Source organism: Choloepus didactylus, chromosome 15 (assembly GCF_015220235.1).
Source record: "Choloepus didactylus isolate mChoDid1 chromosome 15, mChoDid1.pri, whole genome shotgun sequence".
NCBI classification, from domain to species: domain Eukaryota; kingdom Metazoa; phylum Chordata; class Mammalia; order Pilosa; family Megalonychidae; genus Choloepus; species Choloepus didactylus.
Genome location: NC_051321.1, coordinates 23,233,301 through 23,246,308, shown reverse-complemented (window position 1 = coordinate 23,246,308; position 13,008 = coordinate 23,233,301). Strand labels below are relative to the sequence as shown.

General features: G+C 35.8%; 1 protein-coding gene across 2 annotated transcripts; it reads right to left on the bottom strand.

The window, feature by feature from the left end:
• Positions 1-1,601: 1,601 nt before the first annotated feature.
• On the bottom strand, positions 1,602-12,934 carry SMNDC1 (survival motor neuron domain containing 1). Of its 2 annotated transcripts, XM_037803763.1 has the most exons (7): positions 12,757-12,934; positions 11,419-11,538; positions 8,496-8,685; positions 6,430-6,572; positions 5,661-5,822; positions 3,729-3,882; positions 1,602-2,854 (listed from the first exon to the last, which is right to left on the bottom strand). In XM_037803763.1, the coding sequence occupies exons 3-7, from the start codon at positions 8,496-8,498 to the stop codon at positions 2,717-2,719; spliced, it is 600 nt and encodes a 199-aa protein (XP_037659691.1). In that variant the 5' UTR covers positions 8,499-8,685; positions 11,419-11,538; positions 12,757-12,934; the 3' UTR covers positions 1,602-2,716. The 2 variants fall into 2 exon arrangements, with proteins under 2 accessions (XP_037659691.1, XP_037659690.1); XM_037803762.1 differs by lacking the exon at positions 8,496-8,685.
• Between the last annotated feature and the right edge of the window lie 74 nt (positions 12,935-13,008).

The following is a 13,008-nucleotide window of genomic DNA, read 5'->3' as shown; positions in this document are numbered from 1 at the left end:
GTGTTATTATCCATTGTTCTGGAAATTGTTCTTGTTCAAAAAGTTGATCAGATCTACACCATCACCACTCTGCACAGTAATAGCAAACACTTCTATGGCGCTTACCATGTGGCGGGTACTTAATTCCATGCATATTAAGTCACTCAAATCCTTACAACCTAATGAAATGGGTACAATTATTTGTAATCTACAGCTGAGAAAACTGAAGCAAAGAGGAATTATGGGGAAGCCAGGATGCAAACCCAGCAGTGTGGCTCCAGTCCTTGCTCTTCACTATGCTCTAAGGCCTCTCTTACATGTTATTAAAACAGCATGTTACCGGTAATTACTCCTAAAATCAACATTTTATTTACTAATTTGGGGTGTATTAGGACTGATCTTATCTTGAAATGGTCAAAACGGCGAAATATCAAGTTTTGAGAACAAATAACCATAGCAGTTTAGGGGCCATGGTTCATTATTAATGTTGCAGTCTATCATTTTCACAGCTTCAAGTCCTTTTCTTAACAGGGAAAAACTTGGCACTTAATTTTACAATAAAGTTTCAAAAGGCCACCAAGCTTCATATTTGATTTTAGAAATACACAGAACTTAAACCTTCATTTGTGAAAGTCAGAATACCATTTTTATCAACATGCTTTTCCTTAAGCATCTTTTCATTCAAAATAACACTGTGACAAGGTACTCTACCTCCCCAGGGGCCCTAATTTTGCTTACAATCCAAACAAACCATTGTTGTCCTAATACCAGGATTTTCCAAAGGGCCACATCTAGTCTTTGACACAAGGCCTGCTGATCTCATCCAATAGGCCTATTACCAAAAATATGAAATGCATCATTTTTATTCCTTTTATCTCTTCTTCTGCAAATGTCTTTAGGAAAGTTAATGTGCTGAAAGGAAGGCCCACAGGGCCAAAGGAGGCACAGGTATCAATTACAATATCCGTACCTATACAAACATCAGGTGAACTGCTATTCCAACAAACATACAAAGATAATCCCACCAAAAGCCAGTTGGTGAGGCAATTATATCAACAAATTTCTTTCCAGTGCTATTTCATTCAAAGGATTTTCCTTGTGATTAAGACTGTTGATTATCAGTATGCTCTTAAGATTTATCTGTCACAATGTTAAAGTTTTCAGGCTAAGTAGACCTTTTTCAACTGTAATTTGTACCCTGTGTTTAAAAAATTGTATTTCAACTTCTTCTGTCCTACATGTTCTATCCTGCGTTCACAGACCACAAGGAAGAGAAACAATCTCCTGGGGTGGGAGGTGGAGATGGAAAGGAGAGATGAAGAATTCTACCTCTTATCACTGTCCTAAAAGCTCATTTTACCAAAAACATACATGAAATAAAAACTTATTTCACCCTTCCACCAAAAATTTACAAATACCTCCATACATAGATAGCAGAAGCTCTTATAATGAAATTGGTTTGTTCTTTAAGATACTATTTCTTATGTCTAGAGTACTTAAGGATTTATTGAAACTTTACATACTCAGTATTCTCTTATGCAGCAAAGTGTGCAAGTACATCAAGGCTTAATCACTTTATCAACTGACAGCTAAAGACTTCACCCATTTGTTAACACACCCTGGAGATTTTAAAAACACTTTATTAATAAAAGTTAAACATACAAAACTGAAATTAACAGCCTAAAAATCACCCTCTTCCATTAACAGGAAGACCTTTTTCTATGCATGTATTTGGCTTAAACTCAACTCAGGAGACTGGTGATGTTCACGTACACCAAAAAAAGCTGACAACTTGATCTAGTTAACAAAAATTATAAACTCAGCTACATGAACATAATATACAGGGAAACTATGATCAAATTAATGCACAAGAAATACAGGAAATTTTTAAACGATGAAAACGTTCAGTACTCTTGTTCATTAAATTTAGCCTTTTTTTTTTTTTTTTACAAAAATAGTATCTACACTGTATACAGGGCTATACATTAGCTTTTTGTTTTCCCATATAAACATTACACATCCAGAAAATGGTACCACTACCATAAGTGAAAAATTAACACAGGAAAAAGGCAATAAAAAAATTTTAAAAAGAAAGAAAAGGAAAAGGTAGCTGGTTCTAAACATGGTTTCTTACATAAAACTAAAAGTTCAATGAAAAGAATAAAAGCTGGATCAATTTTAGAGATGGCCTAATAGGCTTAGGAAACAAGTTATTGAAAGAAAAGCCTCAAAACAAACTACCATTTACAAATCCAACCACATTTAGGCTTAACTGGACAACAGCTAGGTTTACATTGAAAGTAAGAAAAAAAGAAAAGAACTCTTTAACAAGTTGGTGTTTTGCCTTGATGTTTCAATGAATTACTAGAATTTGTGACAAGTTCAAAGCATGTGAAAATTCCAAATTACGACATTACAAAAAGTACATACCATCAGTTAAGTGGGGGCCTGATATTAGGAAGTTCAACAATTCATCTAAGTGCTGTATTTACAGCATCTATCTAGAAAAGTTGCTTTATTTCAACAAAATTTGAGGGAATTGTGGTAGTGATGAAAAAAGGTAAATGAATAGCAGTTATCAAATGCAATTTCTTCAAGTTTCATTCTATTGAAGTCAAACAATGATGACAATGGTATCTTCCTTACTCATCTAACAAATAATTTACCTTTAGAAAAATATAAGGATAAAAAGGTAAATGTAAAGCCCTGCAGAGATGAAATCCAACAGTTTTTCTGATTATTGAGGCATCAAATGCCTGACATTGTATTTAGAGGTATCTTGATACTGTGTCATGGGTTTATCAGCAATTCCACAAGTTCCTACTCCAACTTTGCCAGTTACACTCTCAGGTGAAGCAAAAATACTCCTCTTTACCTAAGGAAATAAAACAAATCATTCCTGATTAGTTTTGGAATAAATAAAAATTTCAAATTTTATGTGAAAATATAGTTTTGACATTAAAAAAAAGAAAAGCATACTGCTTTCTTTGTTCCACATCAAAATGCGTACTCAGATGGTCCCATGCCAGTAGCCATTTACTCAAAATTTACAGTTGTGGAAAATAGCAACACACTATTAAGCACATATAATGTCTCAATATTTCAGTTTTGTAGACTCAAATCCTAATTTCAGCTATTAGCTATCCATTTTAGCACGACAGAACTCTGGCTGGTTACTGTGGGCCTGTTAATGACATCTAAATTGTGGAACCCCTTCCCGTTAGTTCACAAAATAAAGATCTTTAGGAAATGGAAGCACTACTTTCTAGAAGCCAAGTCCACCAGTGGAGGGACTATCTTGATAGCAATGAAAACTATAGTATCGGTGAAAGCCAAGTTATCCTTATTCTGAATTTCCCATATGAATGCTATGGATATTTTCTAACACACATTTAAAAACAAAATATAAAGGGAACTTGAATGCTCTTTCAAATAAAATCTAGTGATAACTAGCATAAGATACATTATATAGCAAATTATTTTTCTAATTTTGGTTTATAAAGAAGGAAAAGACCCTAGCCCCATTTTAATTCCTGACATAAACTCTCCCATTAATTCGTACTGTTTCTACTGCTGAAATAGTGGCTAACAGATTTTTTTTCCTTCAATAAATCAAATTGAAGAGGATTCTAAATCCAAGATCTGGTTATATATTTCTTTAAACTTACATAGCTCTTTTTTAATTTTAAAGTTATTTTAAGGCCGTTGCACTTTTCAATTTACAAACAATAATGAAAGGATTTACTAACCTGGCCTTTTTTGTTTTTAGAATAGGCTCTGTTGTTGAATTGTTGCCATTTCACTTTCTGGTCCTCTCTTTCCTGCTCAAGTTCTTTTATCCTCTGGGCTTTTTTCAAAGCTTTCTTCTTTTTATATTCACGCTGTTGGGCAATCATCTCTTTTCTGTGTGGAAAAAGGAGAGATAATATCAAGTATTAAGATTTAAAAGATGAATTTGAGACAGTAGTGAAAATCCAGTAAACTCTTACACTCTTCTCTCCATGATTAAAACAAATCCCTACCACCAAGCACTAAAAAATAAATGTTTTTTGAAATACACTATATCCTTGGAAACTTTCAAACATAACTATAACCATTATCCATATAAATCAGACATTCAAACTATGACTACTTTATTTGACTTCTTCATAGCTTTTGCCTGTTGTATTTTAGGAATAAAAGAGTTTCAACATTACTGGCTGTCTAAACCTTCACCAGTTTCCAAATAGACATAGGAAGTATAATGTACAGCATTTGGAAAAAGTCTATAAAGAGATTCAATGCAGATAAAACTATTTCACCTAGACTGGAAGAAAGCAGCACAAAGAGAAATTATAACAGTTCTTAAAAACAAAACAAAACAAAAAAAACCTTGGTTTTGTAAAAACTCTAAATGTAAACAGAATCAGAGCCTAAAGCTTTCACAATAAATTCTGCTCAGTTAACACCAACTTGTCACCAAAAACAAGGATGAAGAGGCATTTAAAAAAGAGGCAAATAAAATCTAGACTCCTTTGTAGTATATAATTACCACCACGAAACTGAATGTGGCTTTTGTAAAGAGGTCAAAGACTAAAAATGGAGATTATATACACTGTTTTACAACCTGACTTTCTTATTGGGATGCTTAAATAAAATGTTATTTTAACAGATAGTATAATTTTCCCAAATTCAAATATATTGATATAGCAACTTAAGTTTTGAAAATTCTTGCCAAATCCAAGAGTTATGACAAATATGCAGAAGTTATCAAAAACATTGTTAATTTTACATCTTGAAATTACAACTGTACACTTCTCTCCATCTGCACTGCCACTCCCTGGGTTCAGGCCACCATTATCTTATGCCTGGACCATATCAGTAGCTTTCTCTCTGTTCCCGATGATCATTTTAAAACTCAATCTGATCACGTCAAATTCTCTTTACTTAAAAAGCTTCAGTGGCTTACAGGCTTTTTACAATCTGGTCTCTACCTCTCTAACCTCTCTTTTGTCAAACCACCCTCCAGCCCCAAGGAATTTTTATTACTGCTACATCCCACTTTATTTTTAAAACAAACATTTACTGAGCTTTGACACATTAAAAACTGTGCTACCTGCTTTATTAATGCTATCAATTAATCCCCACAACCTTATAAGGTAGATACTATTACTGTCCCCATTTTACAGATGAGGAAACCAAGGCAGAGTTTTAACAGCCTGCCCAAGGTCATACTGCTAGATCATAACAGAGCTAGGATTCAAGCCCAAATATATATAGTCAACATGCCATACTTTCTCTAGTTCTCACTTAGTCAACTCCCACTCTTCCCAAGAAGTCATTTTCTCAAAGAAGCCTGCCTTGATCATCAAAGTGCAGGTTAGGTATCTCTTCTTTGTTCCCTTAAAGTACCTGTCATGTCTCCCTCCCAACTTCTGTGCTTTATTATAAGAGATTAATTATTTATTTACTTCTTTAGACTACAAGTTCCATTGGGGCAAGAGCTGAGTCAGTCTTGTTCATTGTCGTATAGTCCGAGCATCTGTTTTAGTGCTCAGCACATAGTATCTTCTTAATAAAACATTTATTGAATGACTAAGTGGGAACCAAAAAGTCTTTACTTTATCCTACATTGCTCCTATATCTTCAAGTACCCAAATGGGGAAAACTGCACATAAAATGCTGAAGTCAAAGTTACTTACTTTGACATGGGTTTGTTGCCACTATCCTCCTTTGCCTTCCTTCCTTCTTCTACAGGCTTGAGGTTCAAGAGTGGAGTCACTTCAGCATTGCCATAGCCAGCAAAGGTGATTGCAGCGGTGCCATTTTCTTCATCTATCTCCTCAATCTCCGCTTCATAACACCTGTAAAGATATCATGGCTGTAAGCAGGTGAGTAAAGGTTTAGTACTCAGCCTATAAGACTTATAATGCAGTGATTCAACTATTATGTGGTCTAAAATGAAAATTTTAGAATCAAATGGCCCTTTGGGCAAAGATTATACAAATGAGTGGAGTTAGCCATTTGCTATCAGGAAGTCAGTCCTAATCAAAATACTGCCAGGAAAGTCTCTTACACCTGTCTACTGAATGGCTTTAATCTCTTTGAGAGATATTTCTTATAGGAATAATTTCAGTGTATGTGCCTCAGAGAAGTCTGAGATAGGCCAACTATTCATACAATTTTCAATTTGCGGTGAAAAGAATTTACATTATTTTAGAAAACACCTATTTTCCTCTGCTTTCATTTTTTCCCTCTAGAATCCAAGCCTCTCTTTTCTCCCAAACTTGATCTAAAGCTAAAAATTAAACTGTTTTAATGATAACCACCCAAGAGTTATATTGGCTCTATAAATCATACTGGGCCATATAGAAAGATCAAAATAGGGTAGTTCAAACTGAATAAAAACATCTTACCATTGTATTTTATTATTTCATGTTATAGTTAGAGGGTTTTTTTTTCTACACTTACTGTCCATCTTCACTCCAGATTGCCATACACTTGTCTCCTACTTTCCAAGAATGAGTGAGCTGAGTAGAAGCAAAGCTGTCTGAACTTGCAAGAGTTTCAGAAGGTTGAGTTGAAAGAAGGTCTTTGGTTAGTTCTATAACTTCCTAAAAAGGAAAAACAAAAACCATAACAACAAATTTTTATAATCTACATGTCAATTACCTTAAGAACAAGCAAGTTTCAGTTTTTGATGAAACAACTCTCACACCATATTAGCAATTAAGTACTGTGCACATATTAAATCATTTGCAGTTCATAACACTATGAAATAGATACTGTGATTATCCTTACCTAGAAACTTAAGATATATTTTATATGCTAGTAAGTGGAAGAGCTGGGGTTTAAATCCAGACAGTGTGGCAGCTCTAGTTTGTGCTCTTAACCACTATATAATACTGTCTTTCAACTTAATTAACCACAAATAGTGGTGGAAATAGGGCAGACTTAAATTTATATAATGCATTATTTCTAAATGCTTAATTTAGCTGAATAGATGTCTCTAAAGATGAGAAATAAGGTCATATATGTGGAACTACATTAAAAATCACTTTTATCTCAAATCACTGTCAAGTATGTTTCATGCATGCAACTGTACTGTTTTACAGGACATTAATTGGCAGTAATATTAACTGCCTAGCCATTCCTCCCAACCAAGAAAAAAAACAGAAACATGTGAAATAGTCTTATTAGTAACAAAAATGTGTCTGCTCACACAGATTTCTACTAGAATATTAATAAGCATTTATAAAGAAACCAGTAGTCTTCCTATTCCTTCATTATGAAATTCATTCCATTTGGGTAAGCATATTACCAGGTTAGATTTAAAATATTCCACTATTTTAATAAATAAGCACACTAGCACAGCTCATTTCAAAAGGAAAAATAAAAGTAGCACACATAGGCAGGCAGTGCCTCCGTGTGGCAAATATTTTCCTACTTCAGGTTTACACTTACTGGCTTCATTCAAAGGCATTTGGTAAAGTTGGTTAAAAAAACTTGAGAAGCAGTACCAATTGATAAATTCTGCTACCTACCGGCAATATTTTTACTCTAAATGAAGGTCCATACTATACATCATATCGTGTGATTTATTTTAAGAGTGTGTATACATTTCCCCCATGCCACTGCTGCATATAAATCACCTTAAAACATCATATTGTGTGTTTGGGGAGAAATCTTGGCAAAGTTAAACCCTGTAGCTGGATTTCTTCTGGCTCCCATTGAGGTTTCATAGGAGTAGTTCTGGTTCAGTAGCCAAGAATGTTAAATATTACTATCTCCTAAAATTTCTAAATCTTCCTATTTCTGAATAACTAATATTTGAGCCTAAAAAAAAGGGAATATTAAGCGTTTGGAAAAGGTTAGTTTTGTGAATAAAAAAAATCAAGATGTATTAACTAGAAGACTCAGATTGACATAAAATTCAGGGAGTATTATCTCCAGTGAAGTTTTATTATTTGCACTCAAAATACTTTTTAAGTAGAGTCCTTTGCGAATATAGCAAAGACATTTCCAAATAAACAGATCATGTACTATACAAAGAAGAAGAATAATTATTCAGTTTTATTTCTGGTTAATCACTTTTAAGGACAGGAATGTAACCCAGTAAGTCTGACACAAGAGCCCATAAATCCCAATCATTAAATACTTCCATGCCCTCGTAAGGATCATAAAACTATTAAAGCAAACATGAATTCTCCATTTGTAGGTCTCAGATTTAGAATTCTATTTCCTTTAGGATAGAACATCTTCCCACCCTATTTTCATAATAAGGAGACAAATTTTCATTAAAGAAAATAGTCCTGAAAAGTTATAAAGAAATTTCACAGCCCTGCACTGGTGACCCTATTATTTTATTTAAACCAGAGCATTTACCTCTGGTGTCTGTAAAAGTTTGCCATGGTTTTACATACCAACCCCCCCAACAAACTGAAGAACCTTCTAAATTTTTTCTCCACAGGTGCATATGGACCAAAGTATCAGAAAGAAACTATTTTATGTATGAGGGGGTTCTTGAAGGTACATACCATTAATTACTTTTCCTCCCTCAAGTCTGAGTTCTGAAACTGCTCCTTCATCGACAGATGGGCAGCAGTTACAGTAATCGGCAATTCCAGGAAGCATCAGTTGTTGTGATCTACATATCAGCAGGTCAAAGGGGGTGCACTCAAGAACTCTGCTTACTGAAGGAAGGCGTTTCGGGGATGCAGAGAGCCACTGTAATATATGAGACAAGTGACTTGACCCCTGCCTCCTTTAGAACCAGTTTATTCAGCAAAACAGCCTAATATATTGACTATTTTTATAATTATCATAGTCTGGGGAGCTAGTCAGCTAGCTAGCCTGGATTTTACTACATATACTTTTTTTTTTAAGTGAAAAAAGAAAGACAGTTAAGACTTCAGGAGATTAACTTGCTGCTTGCTGAGCAACTTTATTCTATTTGAAAGACAGTACAGAAAGAGAAGTACAGGAAACTTACTGACAAAATCATAGTCACTGAAAAAAATGCAGAAAGAGCATTTTGTCATAAATCAAATAAAGGGCAAGCAATTTCATAACCAGTATATAATTCCATAAGAGGAAAAAAAGAATGTAGAAGCCTTATGATGGTTCAAAAAATATGAAAGTGAGGCCACAAATTCAATTATCAGCAACTAAGTCTGGACAGATTTTTCACCAAATATAATAGGCAAAATTAGATACCAATAGCATGAGGTATATCCCAGAAGGCAGAGAAGGAAAAAAAGATGGGGGAAAAAAACAAACAAACCAATGGCAAACAGAAGGTAAAACTGTAATTTCAATGGAGACAACAATTACCAGGTGGAAGAACATATCCAAACTCTTTTCAGAATCTTATCTAATCTTAAAAGATGCCGTCCATCTTTGGGTACTTTTTAGTTCAAAACAGTCCTATACCTAGTAACCAAAATGAAACTGTGGATCGAAATTGGTCAGGAAAAACATTCTGTATTAATGCTATGTGATGAGTTAGAACTTAAACTTCTAAATCTGAGCGTCCAATATGGTAGTCACACTTGGCTATTTAAATAAATAAAATAAATTCAGTTCCTTAGTCATACTAGTCACAAGGGCAATGATACTGAACAGCATGGATACAGAACATTTCTATCATCACAGCAAGTTCTACTTGACAGGACTATTCTAAATGGTTACAGAAAAGATGATATTTTACAGATAAATGACTCTCAGGTCAATTAACTGGAGCCTGGGTAAGATATTTACATGCTTACTAAAATGCCTCTACAATGATCTCTTTCTCTACGTTACTTTCTAGCTATCAATCATGTCACAGTAAGGCAGTTCTGCCCAGACTGATTTTATTCAACAAGTGTTTAAAAGACCTCATAATAATGCTCTTTCAACCTCCTTTCCCAAAAGTTACACAGTTACTCTTCCCACTGCCAGGGAAACAATATATATGACACTGGAAAACAATGTTTCATTTTCTTCAAAGACATAAAGGACTGCTTTTAAGTTGGTAAAGGCAGATCAGGCATGCTGGAATCCTTTGAGATTAAGCAGGAAGTTGGTGTTTCACAAAGAGTACAAGTATGTAAGTGGTCAGTGTTCCCCTCAGTCTCATCTCTAAGATGTATATTCATAGAACATGTGAATAAATCAAATGAAGGGACAGGCAGCAAAACTGTTGAGTTATTTTTACTGAAGGGCTGGAAGTGGGAGAAACTGCTCCAAAAACATCTTTTTCTTACTGATTGGCATCCTGAAAGCCACAAGCCTGACTTCTACATATTGAAGAGGGGTCCTGTTCATGTTGAAATTATCCCAGAGGTCTTATGTGTTTTTAAAAATAACATACTATTACATCTTTATGGAAGTTTGTCCTAAATCTAGAATTTAAAATTGATAATATTCAACTCATCTAAATTATGCCCAGATTAAGTTCTTTCAAAATTTTGAATCTGAACACTATTTCAAATAAGTTTCATTTGTTTGTCATTCTAATAGCCTTAAAATAATTTTAATGAGTGAAGAGATGATAAAATGAAGGAAAGGATTATTTAGACAGGATAAAACTGATTCACTGATAAAGAGAGATCATCTAATCAAAACGTCCTTAAAAACTTTTAAAAACAGTTCAGAATCTTAAGAAGTTCTCAAATTTATTCTGAAGATGATAAGTAATATAAATTTACAAACATTATATATGGTGTTTTTCACGGTCAACCTGATGACCCAAGAAACAAAAGATATTTACTTTCATGGCTTTATGTTTGTCTTGAAACTTCATGCAGGTTTTAGAAACACAGGTTTTATACCTACTGAACTCTCCCTGGCCCATAAAAACAAACAAAACAAATTAAGATCTCCTTTAAACCACATCAATTCAACTTCAACAAGTGTCAACAAACTATTCAGTAAAACCTAGCTTTGAGTTCAAACACCTAGGTAACATTTAAATCTCTAAAGAAATATGTTTATAGTTTGTTTTCAATACAGGATGTGACCCACTAGCTCTGAAAACACACATATACTTATTTAATTTTCAAAGAACATCGTGGCATCAAAAAAAAAAAAATCTTAAGTTACATTTTTTCCATTAGTTTTCCTTTGCCAATTCTGTAAAAAAATGTATTTTCCAATGTAAAGTTATATGTACCTCCTCTCTTGAAAGTTTGACAAGAAACTTCCAAAATCAACTCTTATTTTAAAAAATTATAACCATACAAGCTTTTCATAACCAAAAACAATGCTGATTCACTCATTTTGATGTATACAAACTGAGGAAACACCCTACTTCTATGAGCCTTGTGTGCATGTGTGTATATACATGTATACACATCTGGGGAGGTACCCCATCCAAAGGGTGCTTTGGGTACCTATGGATTCTAACAATAAACCATTTGAAAAAACAGTGAAATATTCTTTTCAAGCAAAGTAACTCCAAGTGTCTTCCATGCTTACCTGTAAATCTTTTTTCAATTTTAGCAAATCTTCATTTTCTCCATTTCCAGATAATGCAGCTTCAACTTGCTGGAGCTGAGCTTTGTAGCTTGCCAGTTGCTTTGCTAGATCCTCTGACATCTGGGGGTGAGGGGGTGGGAGGGGTGGTGAGGGAATGGGGGGGATAGATCATGACAACTGATTCAAAAAACAGACAAAAAATAAGTTCCCTGCCTGCCACAACTAATCCCTACCAGTTTTGATCTCAACTCCTTACTAACATTCATCTCCATTACATTTAGTCTGAATTCAGAATAAAGTTGTGAGCCAAACCAAACTTCAAGGCAATGGATTCTTAAGATTATAGACATGTCAGATAACTTCTACACAGAAAGAGAAACAGAGAAAGCAACAAAAGGGAAAGGGAGGTTTCAAATTTTCTTTGCACTCCTATTATATAGCAGGCATTGTGTTCCATAACAGGATTGTTATTTCTTTTTTTTTAAGGCACCAGTCTGTTGGAAGAGTCGAGACTCCAAAAACATGTAAATGTTTATTTTTAAGAATACTTCCAAAGCCAATATAGTTTTTGGATTAACCACACTAACAGTTCTCCCAACGTGAGCTATACAATTAAAGGTTTATCTAGAAGCTCTTTTCCAGAGCCAAATCTTTCACCCAGTCACTTCAATAGTGCCGATACATTTCCTTCAGTAAAAAGAAAATCATAAACACTCCTCCATTTAGGGACTCTACGAAACATGCCTTTCAACCAACTCCAGCTCACTCATTCTTCTCCTGAAAATAACATATGAAGTAACCCTTTAAAAATGATTTATAAGCAAACATAGGATTGCGGAGGATCTTTCTTAAAATTTCCGTCCAACGACAGCCTGGAATCTGGAAAGGCTCCAAAGGTATGAAAGCAGACATGCTGCTTTCCTCCCAGTGGCCCAACACCTTGAAGCCCACCACAACTTGGTGGATCATTTCAGACCTCGAAAATTCAAACATTACTTTCAGGGAAACCGAAAACACCAACTGAGCGGCACCCTGCAGCGCCGCAGCCCCAAACAGGGACTTCACTGTACCGCCGCGGACCTCTTTAAGCGGCTTCCCGCGTCCCAGCCCCACCCGGCGGGTTCTCTAGGTTAGACGAGTTCGCCGCCACGACCGGAGACCCCAACCCCGCCCGGTGCCGTTCAGGGCTCAACTCAGAGGAGGCCGTGGATCCTAACACTCTGGCCTGCGCCCCAGGCCTTGAGCGTGCTGCCTCCTCGACCTCAGGCCTCCGCCGCTTCCCCTAGGTTGAGGCCGAGGCCCGACATGGCCTTACGCCTCCTTCACCGGGTTTGTTACCTTGTGTAGGGTTAGGGAAGGGGCGCCGGGAAGGGGTCGGGGCGACTAAGCCCAGAGGTGGCGGCGCGGCAGCAACAACAAGGAAAATCTCCGCGGCGACAACACAGCGACTGGATCCGAGACGGAAAAAATCGGCCGGCAGTGAGGGGGAGGGGAGGAAAGCCAGACGCTAGAGGGAGGAAAAGACAGAGGCAAGTGAAGTCTCGCGAGAGGTCGCTCGCCTTACGTAATCCCTCGCGCCCTCTGGGCCGG

Bases quoted from the DNA above. Each gene is read 5' to 3' on its own strand.
- SMNDC1 (XM_037803762.1), bottom strand. From the start codon at position 11,538: ATGTCAGAGGATCTAGCAAAGCAACTGGCAAGCTACAAAGCTCAGCTC. The intron at 3,883-5,660 runs GTAAGTAACTTT...TTTTCCACACAG, and splicing joins GGCAACAAACCCATGTCAAA to AAAAGAGATGATTGCCCAAC. The intron at 2,855-3,728 runs GTTAGTAAATCC...TTATTTCCTTAG, and splicing joins CTAAAAACAAAAAAGGCCAG to GTAAAGAGGAGTATTTTTGC.